Source organism: Apodemus sylvaticus, chromosome 18 (genome assembly GCF_947179515.1).
Source record: "Apodemus sylvaticus chromosome 18, mApoSyl1.1, whole genome shotgun sequence".
NCBI lineage: Eukaryota > Metazoa > Chordata > Mammalia > Rodentia > Muridae > Apodemus > Apodemus sylvaticus.
The window spans coordinates 65435170-65460184 of record NC_067489.1 but is presented as its reverse complement, the minus strand read 5'-3'; the positions used below and the strand labels follow the sequence as shown (position 1 = coordinate 65460184).

General features: G+C 37.0%; 1 protein-coding gene across 10 annotated transcripts in view; it reads left to right on the top strand.

Annotated features, from left to right (window-relative positions):
• The window catches only part of Psd3 (pleckstrin and Sec7 domain containing 3), a 528621-nt gene that overhangs the window by 442812 nt on the left and 60794 nt on the right, over positions 1–25015 (top strand). For all 10 annotated transcript variants that reach the window (XM_052162839.1, XM_052162837.1, XM_052162836.1 and 7 more), the window contains one exon: positions 14297–14490. In XM_052162839.1, the coding sequence (XP_052018799.1) occupies positions 14297–14490 (194 nt within the window). The remainder of the gene's footprint in view (positions 1–14296; positions 14491–25015) is intronic.

Genomic DNA, 25015 nt, shown 5'->3' with positions numbered 1-25015 from the left:
TCACAGCCGGCAAGCATCAAAGTATACCATGCTTAAGATCAAGAGAGCCACCACCAGAAGGCCCCAGCCGGAGTCTGTGAGCAGGTTGAATTTTCACTTCCAGAGCCTGACAAGGTCATCCATTAACCTTCACATCACTAAAAGAGCTTGTTTTTCAGGATATAATATTGTAGAACCTCCATTATTGGTACTTTGTTATAAAGTTTTCCTAGTAGAGTGTCTTTTTGTTTTTAATATCAGAATGAATGATCTACTCTGAGTCATATACACATCATTAAAATGTCAAATTGTAATTATAAAAGTATAATAATCAACTGAAAATCTTATTTATCTAGATTATTTCTCGAATATGTAATTATTATAGATTATTATTGTGATTTCATTTGCATTGAGTTTTTTAAAAGTTATGCCAAAATTTCAAGCTGGGCTTGCCATATTTCAGATCCTTTATAGGAATACATAGCTACTGGCTATGACATTGAATACAATGGCACTATAAACTCCTTTGGGCTGATGTAAGAAAATTCATATTTGCATTCCCTAACATTCAGTACAACATTCCAAGCAAGATGGTGTGTGGTGAGAGCCTTACATGTGAATGAATGACTTACATATGCAATCATGATGGCATCTACCGTGTGTGTAGTCATTTTGACAAGTGTGCTCACGGCTGTAAAAACATTGATAGGCTATGAGGTTTCTGGGGCTGCGAAGAGCTCTGTTACAGAGCGCAAGCATTTGTTAAAATCATGCTCATTGTTTTGAGGTATGGAAACAATGGTTTACGTATCATGTGGTAGTTATTTATATGTCTTTAATCTGCATTAGGAAATTATCTGAGGTTCGTATTTAATTTCCTGTACCATCCATTTTTTTCCTCTTTGATCCAAGAACCTAGACCTTTACTAGCGTCACGTGACCCCACATCTGGTTCTGAGGAAGGGTATTTGTGTTAAACAGGGCGTGTCTGTGGTACCAACTGCTACATGCTGCTTTTCACACTGTGCTCATGGTTCCCAGACCCTAGGGACCGCTTGTAGTACCCCAGGGCTCTTAGAATCTGTTGCTCAGTATTCATTGTTAAACAAAAGTCTTCAACTGTATTCTACTTCAAAATACAAACCATTTTTACAATAAATCCTTAGATATTTATTCTTCAACATAAGCATTTCAAAGTCGTCATATTGCCATCTCATTATTCTAAGGGTAATTTAGGTTTAATAATTGAGCAGTGTAAAGCAAAACATTTGTCATTTGCTCTTGTTTTTTTTGTGTGTTTTTTGCTGTTGTTGTTGTTTTGTTTTGTTTTTGGATTGGTTTTGGTTTTGGTTTTTCGAGTCAGGGTTTCTCTGTGTAGTCCTGGCTGTCCTGGAACTCACTCTGTCACTCTGTAGACCAAGCTGGCCTCGAACTCAGAAATCCGCCTGCCTCTGCCTCCCAAGTGCTGGGATTACAGGCGTGCGCTACCACGCCCAGCTTTTTTTTGTGTGTTTTTTGTTTTTTGTTTTTGGTTGCTCTTGTCTTTTTGTATGAATCAAATCAAACAAAAAAAACTAAAATCAAACAAACTTCTGAGGCCAGCTCCTACAATTATACATAAGAAATGGTACCTAAAACAGGTTTATTATAAATTATTCCGTATTTATTTATTGATACATTCTGTAATAAATATAAGTAGAGTTTAAAACTACATATAATAAGATTTTATTAGTTTATTGCTTTGAAGAAATATATTAATCTTCATTTAAAAATGGTTTGGAAACAGTAGCTATAATAATTCTTTTCAGAACTTGACGTTTGGAACAGTCCAGTGTAGAGCTTCTGGGTTAAGCATTGTTTCTGTTGATGTTGTTTCTTTTTGTTTTCCTAGTGGCATTTCTAGCCTTCATTGTTCCCATATACATTTAAGAGCATCAGTTATCCTCAAATACTGGGGGGGGGGGGGGGGAATATGAAGTTATTTTTCTCCATGATTTCATTATATTGTCCTGGCTGCTTTGCAGCTCGCTATATAGGCCAGACAGGTTCCAAACTTGGAGTGATCCTTCTACTTCTGCCTCCCAAGTGCTGAGATGATAGGTAGATAGCATCATACCTGGTATAAATATGTCTTAAATAATGGCCCATTAATTGTTGTTCCTTTCATCATGATTAATGAGTGTGTAATGCCATTTTACAGGAAATTTTCTTAAAATTTACTATATTTTTACTCTCCAATTGTTTATAAGGAAATCAATTTTTTAAGCAAACGTGTTTCAAATGCCTTCTCTTTTAAATAAAGGTATCAAAAGTGCATATTTTCTGTGGCTAATTATTATAACCTAGGTTAGAGAAGTGATGAAATTAATTACCTAATTTTCATAAACTGTAGAGAGGTCATACTGATATGTTGACTTCCAGATGAATACATTTTATGTTGTTCAAATCAGAGTTAGTTACATTATTATAAAATTATATCTACAGCACAGAATACAATAATCTTCTATATGCAAGATTGGAATGTCAACTTTGGATTTACTTTTTTCAATGCAAAGGATTATCTTTGATTTTAAAGACTTTACTCTGAGTAAATTTAAAAGTATTGTAATATTACTGAGTTTATTTTATGTGACAAATAACTGTGTTTGTATACTTTTGTATTTCTATGTGTTTTTTTTACATGTACATTGTAGGCATGTTCATTCTAGATAATGTGCCTATCAGTTTACCAACGTTTTATGGTGAGCTTATAAAACTCTTGCAATTCTGAAAGGTAATGCATTATGGGTCACTGAGTTCACCTGCTATGCAGCAGATGACTAAGGTCTCCTGCCTGACTGAATCTTTGTAACTGATGATCCACATCTCTCCCTTCTCTTCTCCCGTTACCACTCTGATTAATTAATTTCTGATAACTACCTCTGTAGAGCTTTCTGTAGGATCACTTCTTTAGATTGCAGGAAGTCCTTCATCTGCCCTCCTGTACTCAAGTTACTTCACTTACTGTAGTATCTCAACATTGTCATGAGTAGCAATGTCTTTATTAGCAGTGTGCATACAACATTTCATTATATAGAAAACATACAATGGGAAGTTGATCCCGGAAATTGTACTGTAATGTCCTCATGCTTTATCTTTCATTCACACACTCAAGTATGATTAACTTTATCTATAGACTCAACAACAAAAAAGTTAAGAATAACAATGATGAAATATTAAAATCAAAAATGTACTGTAATAAAATTTATCTAATGCTTTCTTAATCTTTTTTCCCTCTCAAAGCATCTTATCCTGTCTTTTTTCTTATAATCACGTGATATGTGGCTCACCCCACCATTGGTCACAGGTAACTTATCTCAGAGGAGGGAACCATTCAGGTCTCTTTTGAGAAACACTCCTTAACTCTCATTCAGCTGTTGTTTCGCCTTTGGATCCCTGTGTACTTTGGACTGTCTCAGATGATTTGGAAATATTGTTGGCCTGTTCAAGGGTCTGTTTATTTACCCTGGTAATCCTTTGCACCATGGTTTGACTGAATCCTGTCTGTGTGGTTTTGTTCCTGCTGCCTGTGCTTTTGGGATCCCACCTGAGAAATCACTGTCCAGACCAGACCGGTGTGATAAAGCGCACCTCATGTGCCACATTTTATTTATGCTACGTCTTTCATCCATTTGAGTTGACTGAGTTTTATTTTTTGATTTGTTTTGTTTTTGTCTTCTGATATAAGGTCTGGTCTATACTTTGCAAAAGAATAGTTAAGTTTCCAAACACCATTTTTAAGTGAATATTTGTTAATATAAGTTCTTGAGGGTTTTATCAAAATCAACTGGCTATACATAGATTATTTCTAGCTTTCCACACTATCCCATAGGTTGATATGTCTATCTGGTCTTATTACTAGTAACACCTGATTTGATTATAATGCCTTTAGTCCGTTGTTTTATAGAAACACTTAATTTTTTTAATATTTTTATTTTCTATATTCTTTGCATTCCAAATGATTTCCCCTTTCCCAGATCTCCCCTCCCCATATGTCCCATAAACCTTCTTCTCTCCATCCATTCTCCAATCACCTCCCTCCTTTTTTTCTCTGTCCTTATATTCCCCTCCAATGCTAGGTCAATCCTTTCCAGGATTAGGACCTTCTCCATACTTCTTCATCGGAGTCATTTGTTATGCGATTTGTGCCTTGGGTATTCAGGGCTTCTGGGCTAATTAATATCCACTTATCAGAGATTGCATTCCATGTGTATTCTTTTGTGACTGGGTTATCTCACTTAGGATGATATTTTCCAGATCAAACCATTTGCCTAAAAATTTTGTGAATTGTTTCTAATTGCTGAGTAGTATTCCATTGTGTAAATATACCATATTTTCTGTATCCATTCTTCCTTTGAGGGGCATCTGGGTTCCTTCCAGCTTCTGGCTATTATAAATAAGGCTGCTATGAACATAATGGAGCATGTGTCTTTATTGCATGCTGGGGAATCCTTTGGGTATATGCCCAGGAGAGGTATAGCAGGGTCCTCTGGAAGTCTCATGTCCAATTTTCTGAGGAACCTCCAGACTGATTTCCACAGGAAACACTTTATTTTTATGTGCTTGCTTTCTAAGCTGTAACTCTAATTGGGCTCATTTTGTTGGTTCTTAGTTTTCTTTTATGGTGTGATATCCTTAGAAATATCTTTTGTAACCACCCTCTAAGCAAAGAGATACATAGTTGTGCTACTTATTTCCCCGCATGCATGCCTCTGTTTCATTAGTCCAGTTGCCCTTTGCTAGAACTTCCAGCAGCATGTTGAAGGGATGAGCGGTGGCATCTTGGTCTTGTCCTTGATCTATCATGAGATGTTCAGCTTCCCTCTCTGATTATGACATTTGCTTTAAGCCAAATAATCCGTCTGATAGATAGAGATTGCCTTCTAGATACTTGTAATCAATAAAAGAATAGTACTGTTCTTCAATAATGGTTTCATGATGCTATCTAGAATCACTTTTTTTTTAGTATAAAACATATATACTAAATACACATAGTTTCTAAACATAGAAATTAGACAATGCCTAGATGCCTTTTTATGTGAATATATATGCTGTGATACCCATAAAATTAAAGTGTCTCCATAGTAATAGAGATAAAGCTAATAATTGACACAGAGAATGTTATGTGTATTTTGCAAATAAAAAGAAGTCATTTATATAGCTTTCTGGCAAAGGCAAAATTGTAGGCAAAAAAGATACATCAGTTGCTAGGTATTGAATGCATTTTTAAAGAAGTCTGTAAATAACCATATGGCCATTGCGAACAAAGTAGTTTAAACAAAGGAAACATTAATTCACCACAATAATAATTGTCATTGGAATATCGATTTATGAATGTTAATGTAAGTCAGAGACAAACAAAAAGCAAGATATTAGTTAAGAAACTACCTCTACTAAAATACTTACATAAAACTGGGGTAGCTTTATATAGATCTGTGAGAGATACTACTCTAAGTCACCAGGGTTAAGCATTCTCATAACCAATAGACCCTCTACCCCTCGATCTAATGAAAGGGGGTACATGACCTAAACTGTATTCTTCCTACCCTGAACCCAGCTTCAGTGCCCTGGGAAAACAACAGGCAAATCTAAACCAAAAATAATTTTCAGGCTAAGTGAGCAGCGTTCTTCAAAGTGTGAAGGTCATGAGGGAGCAGGGAAGGCTGAGGAACTGTTACATACAGAGAGAGAAAGGAGACATGACAGTGATGGCAAGGACTAAATCTATTTCAGGATCTGGGATACAATTCTGGAACAAAATGTAGATTAATGAAAACTGCTGGTGAAACCTGGTGGAGGCTGCTGGAAATGTCTCTTTAATCCATAGTATTTTACCAATGTTAATTTTTTAGTTTAGAAATGTCACTGTGGTTATATAAGATGTTAGCAGGAGAAGCTGGACATATGGAAACTCGATGTACTGCCTTTGCAAGTCTAAAATTATTCCAAAAATAAATATAAAATATGGATGCTTAAGAGTTTCAATTTTAACTTCATTTATCTCTTAGTTACATGCAAGATACCATTGGTAGACAGGCCATTTTTTCTCCATCTTTTACAGGAACTATTTTTGAAAGTAATTTTTTGATTTATTTAAAATATATTTTGAATTGTTTGGTGGTTATTTTGATTAAAATTTTAGTAAAAGAGCTAATGGTTACATTTAATAAAGAAACAATTATGATAATAGAAATGAAAACAGCATTATACAGGCCTTTCCTGTATTTTTTAGTTTTTTAGCTATGTGTCAGGTCCTGTGAGTAGCTCTCATCTGCCCTTCTTACTTGTTTAATATCTGAGTACTGACCATCTAATTTTTTGGCCTCTTCATGCCTGCAGTGTGTCATGATCTCAGACTTAAGGTTGTAGTGTTCAGTGGTAGGGTACAGAGATGTAGACAGCATGGGAAAGCAAATAAGTGTTTCACAGTGCATAGTGTTTGAACTATGCCTTCGTGTCAGTCGGCACAGTAGCACCCCTTAAGACTCAGAAGCTCTGAGACACGGCACTGGCTGGCCTCTGTATATGGGGTTTAGATGGTAGTAGGGAACCTGTTTGCTTGGTAAAGCTGATTACTGTTTACTGGTATGCATCTATAGGTATCTGTTGTCCTATATACACCTGTTGTTGTGCCAGTACCTGTGTGTAAAAGTACAGTTTATAATCCCTGCCAGCACCACCACTGTTTGAAAGAAGATAACCTAGAAGCTATCATAGCTGAAGAAAGCAGAGCTGTAAAGATTCTCATATCTTTGTTTTCTCTTAATTACTAAATCTGTGGGGCTGGGTATTTATTTGGATTCTCTGAGTCTGTTCCCTTAGCTACAATTTAAAATGCTAATATTGGTCTTACATAATTGCTTTAATCATTAATACTTGGCACATAGGAGATTGTCACTAATTGCTGGCTGTTATTATAGTACTTTTATTTAATGAAAACTCAGAATTAGTCTATTTTATTAATTTTCAATTTTTCTTTTATTGAAAATTGATTTTTTTCTCATATATTCTGAATATGGTTTCCCCTTTGCTCCCCAAGTTCCTCCCTACTTCCATTTCCATATAAATTCAGCTCCTTCCTGTGTCTAATTATAAAATGAACAGGTTTGTTCTAAGGAATAATAATTTTAAAATGTAATAAGATAAAACCAAAACTAACACATTAGAATTGAACAAAATAATCAGAAGGAAAAGATCCCAAGAGAAGGCAAAAGAAACAAGAGCCTACGTGTTCGCATATTTGGGAATCCCTTAAAAACACTAAACTGGAAGCCATAATTTCTGTGCAAAGGAACTAAAGGGTAAAAAGAGAGAAGAAAAATATATAAATAAAATAAAAATTAAAAATAAGATTAAAATGTTAAAATATCACTAAAAGAAAACCCCTGAAACATCTTTATGAGGTGGGGCCCTCCCGTGGCTTCGGGGCGCCCACTGTTGGCCTTCCTCTGACTGACATGCAGCCTACCCAGAAGAGGACTTTGTCTCCCCAGTGAGGCTCTCTTGAATGACACTAAATTTTTATTTGCAAGTGGTTATCAATTTGGGATTGATAACCCAGGGATGGGGGCATGTGTCCTCTTCTCCTGTCTGCGCTAGGACCCACGTTGGTACAGACCCAAGCGGGCCCTGCGCATGCTGCCCTGGTCTCTGAGTTCAAACGCGTGTCTCTCATGTTGATTTAGATGTCCTCATTTTATTAGTGTCCCCATCCCATTTGTCTTATACATTTGTTCTGCTTCCTCCTCCACAGGGTTCCCTGAACCCTGAAAGGAGGGATTCCCTTTTAAGTGTCCTACTCTTCACCATGTCTGGCTATGGGTCTCTCTATCTGTTCCTGTCTGCTGAAGGCAAAGCTTCTGTGGTGCTGGCTGAGCAAGGCACCGATCAATGAGTGTAGTAGAATGTCATTGCCTCGTAGAAGAGGAAGAAGAGGAGGAAGAGGAACAGGATGCAGGAGTGGTTGATTTCACCTTTCGTCCCTGGGCTCTGTAGTCTCAAGTTCTTGGTCACACAAACGAGGTTGGATGTGTGTTTCACCTCGTGGAGTGTGCCTTCAGTCAAATCGGATGCTGGTTGGTTATTCCCAGAAGGTTTGTAATCACTGCACCAACATATCTTGCAGGCATGATAGAACAAAGGGTTTCTGGCGAGGTGGGTGGGTAGCCTCTAGAGTTTCTTTCTGTGCCAAAGATGCTGGCACAGAAAGGCAACAACTATACTCTGTGTTCAGTGAGTTGTGTATTCATTGTTCCCAGTAATGGTGTCTTGTATTCAGTTTATAGGAAGCAAGCTATAGTCTTGGTAATAGCCAGACTTGTTTGGGGGTTTCTATGGGACTCTGAACAACAAGTCAATTAGATATAACCTAGTCCTAATAATACTAAAAGCGTCTTTGGAGGACAAGAGATGGCCAGTTGGGGCTCTATCTCCCTCCTTGTTTGGTGATTTCATTTAAATTGCCTTCATTCATTCATTCATTCTCACATATATATATATATATATATATATATATATATATATATATATATATATATATATATATATAAGCTGATTCTAACTTGGGTTTTCATAATACCCCCCCTCCAATGATTCTTTATTTATCTGACTCAGCCCCATATTCCCTCCTTCCTCTCCCTCACCTTTCCATCTCTCTATTTGGTCTTCCTATTCTAGTCCATAACCTGTAACTATTCTATTTCCCTTCCCTAAGGAGATCTATCTGTACCCCATTTCTACTCCCACTTCCATACTCCGTTTCTCTATGCCTAATTTCTGTGGTTCTATGGATCGTAGCTTAGTTATCATGGACTTAACATCTAATATCAATATAAAAATGAATACATGCCATATTTGTCTTTCCAGATCGTCTCCTCTTCCTCCTCCTTCTCATCCTCTTCCTCCTCCTTCCTGTTCCTTCATCCTCCTCCCCTTCTTTCTTTTTCCTCCTCTTTCTTCCTCCTCTCTCCCTCCTCTCTTTTATTCTATCCATTTACCTACAAATTTCACAGTGTCAGTTTCTTTTCGTTTCTTTTTTTTTTTTTTTTTTTTTTTTTTTTTTTTTTTTTGGCTTTTTCAAGATAGGGTTTCTCTGTGTAGCCCTGGCTATCCTGGAACTCACTCTGTAGACCAGGCTGGCCTCGAACTCAGAAATCCGCCTGCATCTGCATGCCAAGTGCTGGGATTACAGACGTGCGCCATCACTGCCCGGCTCAGTTTCTTTAAAGAGCTGAATAATACTCCATTGAGTAAATATACACATTTTCTTTATCCGTTCTTCTGTTGTGGAACATCTAGTTTGTTTTCAGTTTCTGGCAGTTGTGAATAGAGCAGTGATGAACGTGGTTGAGCAAGTGTAGCTGCAGTATTGTGAAGAAGCATCCTCAAGGATATGCCCATGAGTGGATGTGAGGGATATAGCTGGACCTTGAGGTAGATTGATGTCCATCTTCCTAAAAAACCACCATGCCGATTTTCGCATTAGCTGTAAACGTATGTACTCCCACCAGCAACGGAAAAGTATTTCTCTTAATTCACATCCTTTCCAACATGTTTTGTAGATCTTAGATATTGTAACACATGAAACATGGAATCTTAGATTAGTTTTAATTTGCCTTTCTTTGTTGGATAGGCATTGAATATTTGTAAAGATATTCTTGGTCACTTGATTTCTTCTTTTGAGAATTCTCTGCTTACATATATATTCCATTTTCAAATTGGATTATTTGTATTATTGGTGCCTAGTGCTTTAGTTATTCTTTATATATTTTGCAGTTCTTTATATGTTTTGGATATTAGCCCTCTGTTGAATGTGTTATTGGTGAACATCTTTGCTCACACTGAAGACTCTAGTTTATATGAAAAATTACGTCATTTGCCATATAGAGACCTTTTCAGTTTCATGAGGTCCCAGTTATATTACGTGTTGATATTAGTGCTTGTGCTTATGTTGTTCTGGTCAGAAAGTCTTTCCTTGTTTCAATAGATGTTCCACTATTTTCTCTTCTGTCAGATACAGGATATCTGATTTTATGTTGCGGTCTTTGATCCATTCAGAGTTGTTTTGTGCAAGCTGATAAGTATGAACATACTTGGATTCTTCCAAATTCAGTTACCCTGTTTGACTACCACTATTTTATGAAGATGCCCCCCCTCCCACAGTGTGTATTTCTGTCTACTTTATCAAAACTCTGGTGTCAGTACATATGTGGATTTATGTTTGAATCTTTAATTCTATTCTGTTGAGGACCATGTTTGTTTCTAGCCAATATCATGCAGGTTTTATTACTATAGCTCTGTAGTAATGTACTATAGCTCTCAGTTTGAGGTTGGTGGTGGTGGTACCTCCAGCAGTTTTTTATTATTTAGAATTGTTTAAACTAACCAGAGTTTTTTGTATTCCCATATAAAAGTGAAAAAAATGGCTTTCAGGATCTGTTAAGAACTGCAGGAATTTTGATGGGCTGAATTGAATGTGTAGGTTGCTTTTTGTAGGGTGTCCTATTTTTACTATATTAATCCTACTGATCCATGAGCAAGGGAGATCTTTCCATCTTCTGAGATCTTCTTCAATTTCTTTCTTGAGTGACTTGAAAGTTTTATCATAGTGTATTTCACGTGCTTGGTTAGAATTACCTCAAGGTGTTTTATATTATTTGAGGCTATTTTGAAAGGTGATATACCCCTGATTTTCCAATCTGTTTATCATTTATATACAGGGGGCTACTAATTTTTATGAGTTCATTTTGTATTGAGCTATAGTTTATTAATTGTTGAAGTTTCTCTGTGAAATTTTTAGTGTCATGTGTGTGTGTGCGTGTGAGATCTGCAAATAAAGATAATTTGACTTCTTGATTTCTAATTTGTATCCCCTTGATTTCCTTCAGTTGTCGTATTGCTTTGTCTAAGACTTAAGTACTATACTGAATAGGAAAGGAGAGAGTGGAAAACCTTGTCTTGTTCCTCATGTTACTTGAGTTGCTTTGAATTTCTCTCCATGTAAGTTGTGTTTGTCTATGTAGCCCCTGTAGCCTCCTTTATTATCCTTTGTATCCCTAATCTCCCCAGGATTTTATCATGAAGGTGCGTTGCCTTATGTCAGAGGGCTTTTCTCCATCTAACGAGATCATCTGATCATGTGGTTTTTGCCATTATTTGTTTATATGGTACATTTATTGATTTACATATGTTGAACCATCCCTGCATCTCCGGGATAAAGCCTACTTAATCATGGTGAATGCTTTTTATTATGTGTTCTTAGATTCTATATTTTGCTGATAATTTATATGTCTATGTTAGGTCTTTGTGTGGTTTGGGTATCAGTATAACTGTGACCTCATAAAACAAATTGGGAAATGTCTCTTCTGTTCCTATTTCGTGGGATAATTTGAGGAGTGTTGGCACTAATTCTTTGGAAGTCTGGTAGAGTTCTGTACTATAGCCATGTAGCCCTGAGGGTTTGTTTCTGTGTTGTTGTTGTTGTTTGTTTTGTCTTGTTTTGGTTTTGGTTGGGAGACTTTTAATTACTGCTTTTATTTCTATAACTAGGGGTTATAGGACTATTTAAATCATTTATCTGATTCCTGATTTAACTTAGTAATTGACATATGTCAAGAAAATTATCAGTTTCTCTTATATTTTCCAATTTGATTGAGTACAGGTTTTTAAATATGTCCTTCTGATTCTCTGGATTTCATCTGAGTCTGTTATTTTGTACCCCCTTTCATTTCTAAGTTTGTTAATTAGAATATTTTCTCAATATCTTTTAGTTAACTGGTTTAGATAAGGGTTTGTCATACTTACTGACTTTCTCAAAGAGTCGACTCTTTGTTTCATTGGGTTTGTTTTTGTATTGTTTGTTTGTTTGTATCTTATTGATTTCAGCCCTGTATTTATTGTTAGTGTCTTCTGCTTTGGGGTGTGATTTCTTCTTTTAGCCTTCAAGTATGCTGTTAAATGATTAATACGAGATCTCTGCACTATTTCTTGTGTGCACTTAGTGCTATGAACTTTTCTCTTCAGACTACCTTTTTTCGTTGAGGTATTCATTTGTTGTGTATTCATTTTCATTCATTTCTAGAAAGTTTATTTCTTAATTTCTGTCTTGTCAAGTGTTCAGTTTCCATTGGTCTGTAAGCTTTCTGTTGCTTCTGCTACTGTTGATATCCATCTTTAATATGTTGTGGTCAGATAGGATACAGGATATTATTTCAGTTGTCTTATGTATGTTAAGCCTTTCTTTGGGTCTAAGTATTTGACCAACTTTGGAGAGATTTCCATGCAATGCAGAGACACTTTTTTTTAATTTTTAATTTTTTTTATTTGGGGAGAATGTTCTATAAATGTCTGTTAAGTCAATTTGGCTTATATTATTTAGCTTCAGCATTTGTCTGTTGCGTTTCTGTGTAGCTGCCCTTTCTTTTGGTAAGAGTGAGCTATTGATGTCTCCCACTCTCAGTGTGTAAGGTTCAGTATGTGATTTAAGCAGTAGTAGTATTTCTTTTTTTTAATATTTTTTATTTTCTAAATTCTTTGTTTACATTACAAATGATTTCCCCTTTCCCAGATCCCCCCTCCCCATATTTCCCATAAACCTTCTTCTCTCCACCCATTCTCCAATCACCTCCCTCCTTTTTCTCTGTCCTTATATTCCCCTCCAATGCTAGGTCAATCCTTTCCAGGATCAGGTCCTTCTCCATACTTCTTCACGGGAGTCATTTGTTATGCAATTTGTGCCTTGGGTATTCAGAGATTCTGGGCTAATTAATATCCACTTATCAGAAATTGTATTCCATGTGTATTCTTTTGTGATTGGGTTACCTCACTTAGGACGATATTTTCCAGATCAAACCATTTGCCTAAAAATTTTGTGAATTCATTGTTTCTAATTGCTAAGTAGTATTCCATTGTGTAAATATACCACATTTTCTGTATCCATTCCTCCTTTGAGGGACATCTGGGTTCTTTCCAGCTTCTGGCTATTATAAATAAGGCTGCTATGAACATAATGGAGCATGTGTCTTTATTGCATGCTGGGGAATCCTTTGGGTATATGCCCAGGAGAGGTATAGCAGGGTCCTCCGGAATGTCATTCTTTTACAAATGTGTGTATCCTTATGCTTGGGCATAGACATTAAGAATTGCAGTGTCCTCTTGGTGAGTTTTTTCTTTGATAAGTATGTAGTATCCTTCACTATCTCTCTCAATTCATTTGGTTTGAAACCTATTTTGTTAGATATTAAAATGACTACAACAGCTTGCATCTTAGGTCCGTTTCCTAATATCTTTTTCGATCCTTTTATCCTGGGGTGATGTCTATCCTTGATGTTAAGGTGTGTTATTTGAATTCAGTACAAGGGTGGATCCTGTTTTTGCATCCATGCAGCTAGTCTGTGTCTTTTATTTGGGAAATGTAATTTTGACTTGAGAGGTATCTCACTCACTTGAGTGAACAGTGTTTGTTGGTGTTGAGGTAGTTGTAGTAGTGTGTATGTGTGTTTATGTATGCAAGTACATGCATGTGCATATGTATATGTTTGCGTTTCCCCTCTTTTGCTTTACTGGTCTGTAACAATAGAATCCTTGTGTTTTCTTCATTGTGGTTAACCTCTTTAGATGGAGTTTTCCTTCCAACACCTTCTGGAGATCTGTATATGTAAATAGACATTCCTTAAATTTGATTTTATCATAGAAAGTCTGTTTTCCCTATATCTTCTTATGGAAAATTTGCTGATTGACTATAATAGTCTGGGCTGACAGCTGAGGCCTCTGAGATTATGAAGAACATCTGTCCACACCCTTCTGGATTTGAAAATCTCTATTACCCAATAATAACACTTGAGTTGCCAAGTGTTATTCAAATGGGTCTCCCTTCATATGTTATTTGGACTTCTTCCCTTGCAGTGTTTAATGTTTAATGTTCTGTACATTTACTGTTTTGAGTGTTATATACCTGGGGCCTTTGTTTTCTAGTGCAGTCTATTTGGTGTTCTCTATGTTTCTTGTACCTTTGGGCAACTTCTTTTGGTTAGGAAATTTTTCTTTTGTGATTTTTTTTGTTGTTGTTAAAAATTTTCTCTCTGTCTTTGACCTGTGTTTCTCTCTTCTTGTTATTCTTATATTTGGTCTTTTCATAGTATTCCTGATCGTCATGATGGTTCTTATGAACAGTGATAGACTATTATAAAACAGGAGAGTCTATGACACTAAACAACTTTGTTTATTCAATGTTATGATAAGTCCTTGTTTCAGTTTTTGTGTTTTTTTTTTTCTCTTACAGAGATGATGAAGAGAAAAAAAAATCTCTCTCAGAAGGTACTGATGAGAAGGCTAATGGAACACACCCAAAGACTATCAGTCGTATTGGGAGTACAACTAACCCATTTTTGGACATTCCTCATGACCCAAATGCTGCTGTATACAAAAGTGGATTTTTGGCTCGCAAAATCCATGCAGACATGGATGGAAAGAAGAGTAAGCATTGCCATTTTCTGTTTCATTTACTTCATTTTTAGGCTCAAATTTTAAAGCGAGTTCATCTGAAATAAAGCTAATGATTAAGAAAAATCTGTGTTTATGTAAAGAAGTATTCTTGAAATTAGAGAATGCATCTAGTCTTAAATCAAAGACTCACTTTTGTGCCTGATCTTGTCAAAGTCATTTCAGAACTCTAGAAATGGAAAACTACTCACAGATCATTCATTTTTCAGCTCTGATTCATCTGTGTATCCATGGACTCAACAAATAATACTGATTAACACTGTGTAGCATTGAGAAGATGGGCACAGAACCTGTCTTCATAGATTTACATTTCTATTGAATTTGTTATACATAAACTAATCAGTGACATAAGGTCCTAGAGACAGTGAGGAAAGAAATTCGTATTCAAAGAGTATGTGGAATGGCGGGCCTTTGGTAAGGTGAAAAGGTGAAATGCCAGGAAGGTATGGGGTGACTTGTGTATTGGGAAGCTGAAGGAATCACATTTGATGCCTTCCAAGTTGTCTGTGTATCACAAAGTGTTATTTTCACGCAGATAAGTGCTATTCGAAATTTGGAAAGAAGGAAATTTGTTCATATAGTTAGAATAATATTTGGAGGGAGTGAATAAACAGTTTATGTATCAATTTATGCATGTTCAAAATTAGTAGACTTTACTGCTGGGCTGCCCCTGCCTTCCTACAGACACAAACATGGAACGAGAGGGTGGCAGTTTTGTTTCTGGGACTGGGCACTTTACCCACGGTATTACCATGATCATATACATTGTGGTCAGGAAACTCTCTGTGGTGTAGTGGCTTTGATACTGGCTTACATTGCTCAATGGATTTCGTGATATCTCAGTGATTTAGGAGTTCCTTCCCCACATTTCCTGTGAAGTTCATAGACTAGCCTGACAGACTTAACTTTTCTGACAATATTGTATTTGGTTCCTTTAGGACAAGTGACATCAATTAAAATTAACTTAGGAAAAAGAATCTACTGAGGAAGAAAGTACAAGGGTTGCAATCCCCTTCAGCCCCTTCAGTCTTTCCCCTAACTCTTTCATTTGGGGTCCCCGGGCTCATTCCGAAGGTTGGCTGTGAGTATCTGCATCTGTAATGGTCAGGTGCTGGTAGACTGCAGCTAGGTACATGACCATAGATGGATGCATATAAATGAATATTGACACTAAAGAGCTTTCTGATCCTTTATAACTCTTAATTTAGTATATTCTAGGACAGGACTCTCTTTGCCTAACTGAGATGATGAAATACTGTGACTCGCAGCATTGACTTGGTTGCAAAGATTTCAAAGAGTATGATATGGGTCTCAGAAAGGGCAGTCATCTAGAGGCAGTGCATGTCTTCATTTTAGCCCGCATATCCATCCTTTTGCATTCACCAAATGTGAATAACCCATTAGTTATGGAAACCTGGTTTAAATTCCATTTACAGCCACAGATAGACTCCTTTCTCTACAGCTTGCCGTATTCATCTTCAGCTTGCATCTCCAAGGTACAGGTATAGGTGGAACCATTTTCTCCAGTCAGGTATTTATACAGTTTCGTATAGAGATATGTCTGGTATAACCAGTGTTAGAGGTAATAGAGGTTTAAAAACAGAGAAACAAAATAAGTCTATTTTAAAATGCCTGTTCACAAAATGATTTTAAAGCCTGAATGATTAACGCATACTAGAATCCCAGCATTTAGGTAACAGAGGTAAGAGGATCAGGAGCTTAAAGGCCTGCCCGGCTGCACAGTGAGTTCATGGCCAGACCACACCAGACAATATAATGGCATATGTTATATTCGTGTTTATGTATGCCAGCATCACCTACTTCTCTGAAGACAACATTGTTATGTCTTTAATAAGAAAAGAGTTAAGCTGAAGGACTGCTGAAAGATTATTTTCCTCCAAATCTTGACTCACCTTGAAAAGACCGCCTGCTCATTCAAAATTTGATATATTTTACTTTTTAATTGTTTTATGGGCTCAAGCTTCTCAGATTCTATACATAATTTTTCACATGAACGTATTTTAAACCTTGCAATAAATGAAATCTCATTTCATTTTGGCCTTCTACAAGTATGTTCAGAAATTATATGTCCAGAAAGCAACTAATGATTCTGGTCATTGTGTGTATCCAATGGAAGGTACGTGTTTACCAGAACCATTAAATCTGTCATTAAGGGAAAGCTTTGAAAAGCCAACTTGAAAACAAGATGTGTGTTTGATATTTTATCAAACAATGAAAACGATGATACAAACTTGTTTTATCAATGGTGTTGTTACTTGTAGAAACCAAGAAAACGATTATATACTCAAAATATATTCCACATAATTAAAGTCAGTAATGATTTAACAATAATAATAATTGCTGAACAGCTAAACTTTATCCCCAGAACTTCATGTATGAACTCTTTTAACTTTGACATATGACGCAAATGTCCTCATCCATTTATAGATAAATGAAATTCTGACTCATCTTAGCACAGGCTTTATCCAATACAAAGTGATAGCGTATCAGAAAAAAAAAATCTGTACTTGTTGTGGTAGGGACACTCTGCCCTTTTGGTGGTAGGATTTAAGTGACCCTAGGTTGAAGTAGGAGCCGTGGACTCTTCACTTGTCTAATACAATACATTTTAAATATTGAAGGGTATTAATTTAGTCAGTCAGTTTCTATTGACCATGACTTCTGCAGATAATTAAAACCTCATGCTAGGACTCCTTACAACAGTAGCTACTTTTACGTCGCCAGAGTTATTTGTGACCATAATGCCATTAGTTTATAATAGTATATAAGAAAAATAGACTCATATTTGTATCTTTTTGGTAAAATTGTGGACAAATTAACTGCTTAAATATTTTTTTATTTTAAAGCCCATGTAAGTTAAAGTTCAGGTAATTGAGTACTCCTCTAGAACCTAATACTATTATAGAATACATATTATAGGTAATATATTATGTAAAGGTATGTTAGACACAAACTGTATCCCTTGAAACATTTACATATGGTTTTATTGTTTAGAGAGGAATCACAATTTGTAGTTAGTGAGTAAAAACTTATAACCAATACACCTTAACTGAAGCGCATCATACAATATTAAAAGATGAGAGGAGGGAGTTTGCTCGGGCAGGCCAACACTTTCCCAAGTAATTAGACATAAACAGCCCAATAGAGTGGAAAAGAGAAGACGAACAAAGAGGTCTCCAGTACTTATGAAAGGCTACGTGATGTAATAAGTAATTTATACAATAAAAGACAGCAAAATGCACCTGTAAATGGTGCTGAGGGTGTGTGTGTGTGTGTGTGTGTGTGTGTGTATGTACATACGTATGTACATGCACACACATGTGCCCTGTTTATGTATATATGTGTGTGCATCCTGTGTTATGTAGGTCTATGTGTACATGTCTCTGTGTGTGTATAATACATCTCTATCTCAGTTCTAACATGAAAATCAATTTCTTGTAGGTAAAGGAAAGAGTTCAGGATACATAGCTTTAAAGGTCTTCAGAAGAAAGAATGGAACAGTACTTTATATCCCTTAGGTAGAAGATGTCTTAAGATGGAAAATCACAAATAGTAGAAAAAAGACAGACAGACAGATAGACAGACAGACAGACAGTTACATACATAGATTTCTCCATTCTTGGGATTGAAACCAGGTATCTTGCATGCTAAGCACTTAATCTTCTACAGAAGTGCACCTGCAAAGAATTCTTTATATTGTGATTTTCTTCTAAAATTTTAAAAATTAAAGCGTAGACTAAAAGAAGATACCTGTAGCCTTAACAGTGATTCAGACCTATAACATACATTTGAACACAATCTTTAATTAATTAGGAAAAAAAGATAATTCTGTGTTATTTAAAGGACTAAAGTTATAGTAAACCAATTTCACAAGGAAAAACTCAAATTCTTTATGTAAGGGATTTTATTTATTCTGTATTATAATGTAAAACACTCAGCCATGACAGCAAAACCAACACAGCAGGAGCTTGAAGCAGCCTTCCCGTGTTGCGGTGGCAGGAGACGGCAGGGAATGCCACTCCTAGTGCTTGCCCTTTCTCTGCTTCGCACAGTCCAGGGTCCCCTGAAGGGGCTAGCCCTCTCTCTGGTCAGGAAGAGTCTTCTCAAAGGAAGGAGCACGACAAAGACAATGCTTCCCAGGATGGGACAAACCCTGTCAGGATGGCAACAGTGTCACACACAGTCAGATCTGTGAAATGCCCACATTTGACCCTGTAGTCTCCAATAAAAGGAGTCATGAGGTAAAAGTATGGAGTCAAGGAAGCAGAAGAAAATACTATTCTCTTCTAAACAGGAAGATGAAAAATACTGCCACACAGAGAATAAAAGTGCCTTCAGTTTTATATATAAATTGAAGAATGGATAGGAAAAAGTAATAAGCACGTGAAGTAAAGTCATGCTAATTAGCTTGATTGTGGTGTGTATAAATATTAAACGTCACATTGTACTCTCCAAAGTACAGTCTTCATTTGTTACTAATAGTTTATTAATACTTTATTTGTTACTAATGTGAGTAAAGGCATTGCTGTAGATAGATTTCAATTGGTAGAGGCCAGCTGACTGTGCAAAAATCGCCTGTTTCTATTCTCAACACTATGTGATCCACATGTTGTGGTGTATCGGGATAAGAAGTTCTTGGCTGGGAGCGGTTGGCATGGAAGTTAGTATGTAGATCATGTTGGTCTGATACTCACTAAGATCTGCCTCCCTCTAAGTTCTGGAATGAAAGGAATGTGCCACCATGCATGGCCAGCTAAGGAAAAATTAATGTCACAAAATACAGTTGTCAGGATGTTCCTTTAAATGATGGAGGACACTAGAAGTGCAAATTAAAATACGTAAGATGAAGTGTGATTGTTTGCTAGATCCTCATTATCACAGCCAATAGCCAACAGATTCTTTGGGGAAAGGGGACTAAGGGGCAAATCGCAGAGATTCATCTGTTTAGTGATTTTCAGGATTTTAATGATGGGATTTCGCTGATGATTCCGCACTGGTATTACTAATCTGTGATATCGTATTTGGAATGTTCTAGCATTGCCACTTCTTTAAGGCGGAGAGAACTCAGGATGGGTTATAATTTCAGTTTCTTTATTGGGCATGCAGGTGGCTGGCATACAGACAGCTATGAGCCTCCACTCACTCTAGAGGGATTCCTACAATTGTCTGTCACCAGAAGTTCTGAAAATTCAGTCCTACATGTCAAGTGTGAGAGTCGGTGTTATCCTGAGTCACACATACTGAAAACAAGCTTTATAATGGCAATGCAGGCAGAATTCTTTGCTATTGTATAACATTGGGAACAGTGACACTATAATTAAGAGATAATAAAAGTGATTTTTTTTCTCCATAAGATGGTTGTCTCTTGTAATAGAGACTCATTTAAGAAAAGACAAAAAAGCAATTATTTTAAGATAAGGCTGAGGTCTCTCCTCCCCTTACCACTTTGCTATTCTGTGGAAACTAAGTAGGTAAGAAGTGTCAGCTAGCCACAAAAGGCTGAAGAGCTGTCCAGTGAAAGAAGCCGTGGACGCACAGCCCTTCGCCCCATGACAGCTGGGTTTGCTGGAGTGTTATTTATTTACAATAAGAATGTCCTTTAGCAGTCCTATATTCAACCAAAAAGTATGTTTTAGGTTAATCTCCATTTTGATGGCTATGTCTTTAATTTAAATCTACCCTGTTAGGCAGTGAAGTTAGTGAAAAGAGGCCGCCCACCATTCTCCTCAGAAGCAGCACTTCTGACAGGGAACAGTGGAACATAAACTGCCAATCTTTCAGCACCAAAAAAGTCTGGGTACAGAGTCTCTGACGTACTTCTTGCTGGAAGAGAAACTCAGTTTTTTGCTGCATCTAATTTTTAGAAGTTCTTCTATTTTTACTGTTTACCCTTTAGGTTTAGTTAACATTTAAGAGAAGGAGAAAATAAGTTCTGTATCTCTGCTATGGTAATTTAATGCAGGTATTGAATTCTTCAGTAATTAACATTGAAATAAAGAACCTTGTGTGAGGAAGGAACAGAGGAGTTCATAGGTTGGTGTACATGAAGCCCAGGGCCCGTTCCCTGCCCGACCTGTCACAGCCTTAACAACATCAGAGTAGCTCAGGTTTCCTCAGAGCATATGTTGCTACATTCCTCCTCTCTGCCTGAAATTGTGGACAGTAGTGAGCACCATGAACTAAGGACATCTCCCTGTCCGTTACGCGATGATCCTGTTCTGTTACAACTTTTGCATTTTGACGTGCTGAAGTGAATCAGCATGGATTTCTTTTTTCTTCCTTATAACTTAATGGATAGATCTATTAGATCTACTAAAGAAGATCCCTTCTTCCTTTCCTTCCATCCTCTTAGAGGAGGCATCTTGTACCTTCTCCTTTGTACTTCCATCAATCCTCATGACGGCAACATCACTCCTCTTGTGTTCTGAGGCTTACTTGAACACAACACTACAAACCATGCAGATGGACTGGAGATGGTTATTACGGACCTAACTGTGTAACCAGTATGGCTGTGTGAACAAGTCGGTGGTAACAGACCTTGGACTGGCTCCATCTAGATGACTTGCATCCTATCACTCAGAGCATGCGCAGTTGAAAACATGAATTGCTAACTTTTAGCATTTTCTGCTTGATGTTTCCTGCTGGATAACCAAGAACACAGAAGCAAAGCTACAGATGTATAAGGGTTAACAAGTTTCCTTGAAGAATTAATCATGGTAGTACAAAATTTTTTGTATAAAATGTAGGACTCTACACAGCACCAAATTGAGAATTTGACCTTCGAAATGAGATAGGTCAATGATATATTTTTAACATTTTCTGAGCACCAGTTTTGTGCCAGTAATACTTACCCTTAGAGGGGAAGGTAGGAAGAGCCAAATATATCTGAGTAGGTTTCATTTAACTGAGCAGAGCACTAACTTCCAAAAGGAAGACAATGAAATCTTTTGTGATAGGGATTATGAGTATAAATATTCCAACAGAAAATAAATACAGCACAGAACCCTTAAGCTGGAAGTAATCAGTGAGGCTGTTATACTTACCACTGTTTGTGGCTCATACAAGGAACTATGCTGTTATTTCAGCCACAGAATATCATGGTCTTGCTAAAAGGGTTCTGCCCAGTAATGATGCATTGAGTAAAATATGGCTTAGCCATACAATATTATCCTTTGGAAATGTTTGTTGAGTAACATAATATAATCAGTATACTTTTTTATAGCGAGACGTTTATCATTGCAATGTAAACACAATCATAAAAATTTTAGAAGGCGGTATATTATATTAGTGATTGTTACTGTGTGTGTGGTGGGGTGTATGTGTTTACATGTTTATTTTTGCCACTGATTCTAGACAAATATATGCATGGATCCTGAAACATTTTTTAGTTAAATATACGTTAATACAAGGGAGTATTTTAAAGTCATAGCCAAATGTAATTAATTAATATATAAAAATGTTTAGAAAAAAATGACAGATACAGAAAAATATAATACTTATTACCACATGAGTATCATTCAAGAGTGGTAATGGCTAAGGTATGACTGTACATATTTTCTCTCTGATTTAAGACTATTGCACAGTCATCCCTCCTTATATGCAGAGCTCTGGTTCCCAAACTGCTATGTACTGATGGGATATTTGCCAATAACCTATGAGCAGTCCACATGTACTTAACTTGTCATACAGTCCTGGTGATGCCTAATACAAGCATGTGGTATGGAAATTGATGTTGTACTGTATTGTTTAGGAATTTAAAAATTAAAAACTTCTACATGTTCAGTTCAGATGCAACCCTAACTAGATGCTCCCTCCCTTAACTACAAGTACATGAAGGAGTTTCCAAGAAAAGAATATTCAAAAGGGAAAAGCCAGTGTCCAAGGAACTGAAAAGTAGCAGGGGACAGCATCAAGGTTTATTCTTGGTAATTCAGCATACAGCTTGGCACACAACAAGTTCAAACTTTGCTTTGTGGAACTTTTGTGGGTAAGGGGAGACCGTTGGCATCTGTGGTTGCTTGAAGCACATAGAGGGAACCCGGCATGGAAGGAGCTGTCTGTACTATTCACAGTAGACAGGTGAGGAGTGTGCAGTGATTGGCTGGTGGACAGGGTTTCGGCATCACTTGGTGATTTGCAGAAAGGCAGCTGGCTTGTTGCTCTTGGAAGAGCACATTGGTCACCCTTTTCTGGGAAGGTGGGAAGCACTCGAGTCAAGGAAGTCTGATACATGCAAGCCGTTTGGCCCGAGATAGGAACGGCTACGCATGAAACAGGATGGCCTCCCTTGGCCATGTGTTTGAGTTACCTTTCGGAAGTCGCTGAGGTCTCTTACAGAGCCCCTGAGTTTGAGAGAACCAGAGCCAGTCCTGCTGTGTCACTGTCCTTGAAGAACAGCTCTTGTTGGGGGGGGGAGGGCTGCTCATCCTTGCCACTATGAGTTAATTTTCTCATCCTGAGCAGCTTGTGCCTAGAGGCATTTTAAAGGTGCCAGTGAGCCTGGGGCTGTTGTACAATGACATGACTGACTGATGGCTATTTGTAGGGATGCAAGCTCAGCAGGGGCTGTGCTGCATCATTCCATAGGTCAGGGTGCTTCTGAATTGAAAAAGACAAGATTGTTATCAATAATCCTCCTCCTCTGATTATGGGTAACCTTCAAGTTTAGAGATAGACTGTGAGGCATTAGCAGCATTTTACTTAGCAGGTAACCTCTTCGTTTTATAAAGAGCACAAGGCCTGATGAAAACTCATTAGAATGTTTGCTCTTAACTTAATGTTTACAGCTTTCACTTTTGTGAAGTAACTGGGCTTCACTAAGATTTTGCTTCGCTCCACTTTTTAAAGACTACCAGAACAAGTTTTCCAACATCTTCCCTCAACCATATATCGGCTTTATAAGATACCTGCTTGCTAGAATTTTTAAGTCAGTTGTCCCGGCCTAACATTCCTTAACCAATCCTGAAATATCCTCGTAATTTGTCAGTGTATGTTGGCTCCTATAAGCCTGGTTATTTTCTGATATTTTATCCCATATCCAACAGCATCTTAATAGAATACTTTATATTTTTTTCCATAAATTACCTTTCTCTATCTTACCTCTGTTTTTGTTTTAGATGTTCTGAAACTGGCTCTGACACTGCAGCTTGTGCTAACCTGAACTCTTGTTTCTCCATTCATGCTAGCTTCAAGCTCATGACAATCCTCCTGCCTCAACTTCCTGAGGACATGCTTGGATTATGGTCATAAACTACTGTGCCCCACTGCCCTCCCACCTTTTGCATTCTATCTTCTAACATGCCTGCCCAGATGGTTGCATAAGTACTATACAGAGTCTTCACCATAGTACTAATATCTGCTGGATCATATGTTGTATATCTGACTATTTAGGACATTTTGAACTTTTCAATTTGTAATGGAAGGTATAACTGCTCGGTAGATAGCAACAAGCCAGAGTGCTTTTGGAGACTCCATTCTAATTTGAGGAGAGTGCTGTGTTATATTTATGATACATTTATGCAAGTGTTGTTATCAAAGGAAAATTAATTTTAGGACAGAGATGTAGCTCAGTGGTAGAGCATTTGTCTCTCATGCCCCAGGCCAGAGGTTGAATCCCAGGAGAATGGGAGAAAGGGAGAAAGAGTGAGGAGAGTATGAATGTTAATCTTTGGAGAATGAAAGAAATCTGCACTGTGCTATGGAAGTGGATAGAAGACTCCTGGATGACACAACACTTGACCTAATTGAAGCTAAAGGGTCAGGTCATGATGCTATCTTGGAAATAAACATTCTAGCAGGAGATAGTATGAGGTTTGCTTTAACTAAATTCAAAACCACATGTTTCCATGAGTAGCAGATCAGTTTTCCTGAATGAGCAAGTAGAAGGTATGTCATTATTCTCATGCTTCCCACCCTGTTTCTTTGTAGCCCCTAGCTAATGTGCGTATCTTCTATGCTCTTACAAAGCCACCCATTTACAGCCATCTTGGACTCTCAGCAGGCCACCCATGAAAACACCGAGCACGGTGAATATGAAGTTCGGTTTGAATGATGCATATATGAGTTTGAGTTTGATTTGAATGGTGCATATATGAGTTTGAGTTTGGTTTGAATGGTACATATATGAGTTCAGTTTGAGTATTGCATATGAGTTTGGTGTAAATGATGTATATATGAGTTTGGTTTGAATGATGCATATATGAGTTCAGTCTGAATGTTGCATATATGAGTTTGGTTTAAATGATGTATATATGAGTGGTTTGAATGATGCATATATGAGTTCAGTTTGAATGTTGCATATATGAGTTTGGTTTAAATGATGTATATATGAATTTGGTTTAAAGATACATACATAAGATTGGTTTGAATAATGTATATATGAGTTCAGTTTGAATGTTGCATATATGAGTTTGGTTTAAGTGATGTATATATGAGTTTGGTTTAAATGATGCATATATGAGTTTAGTTTGAATGATGC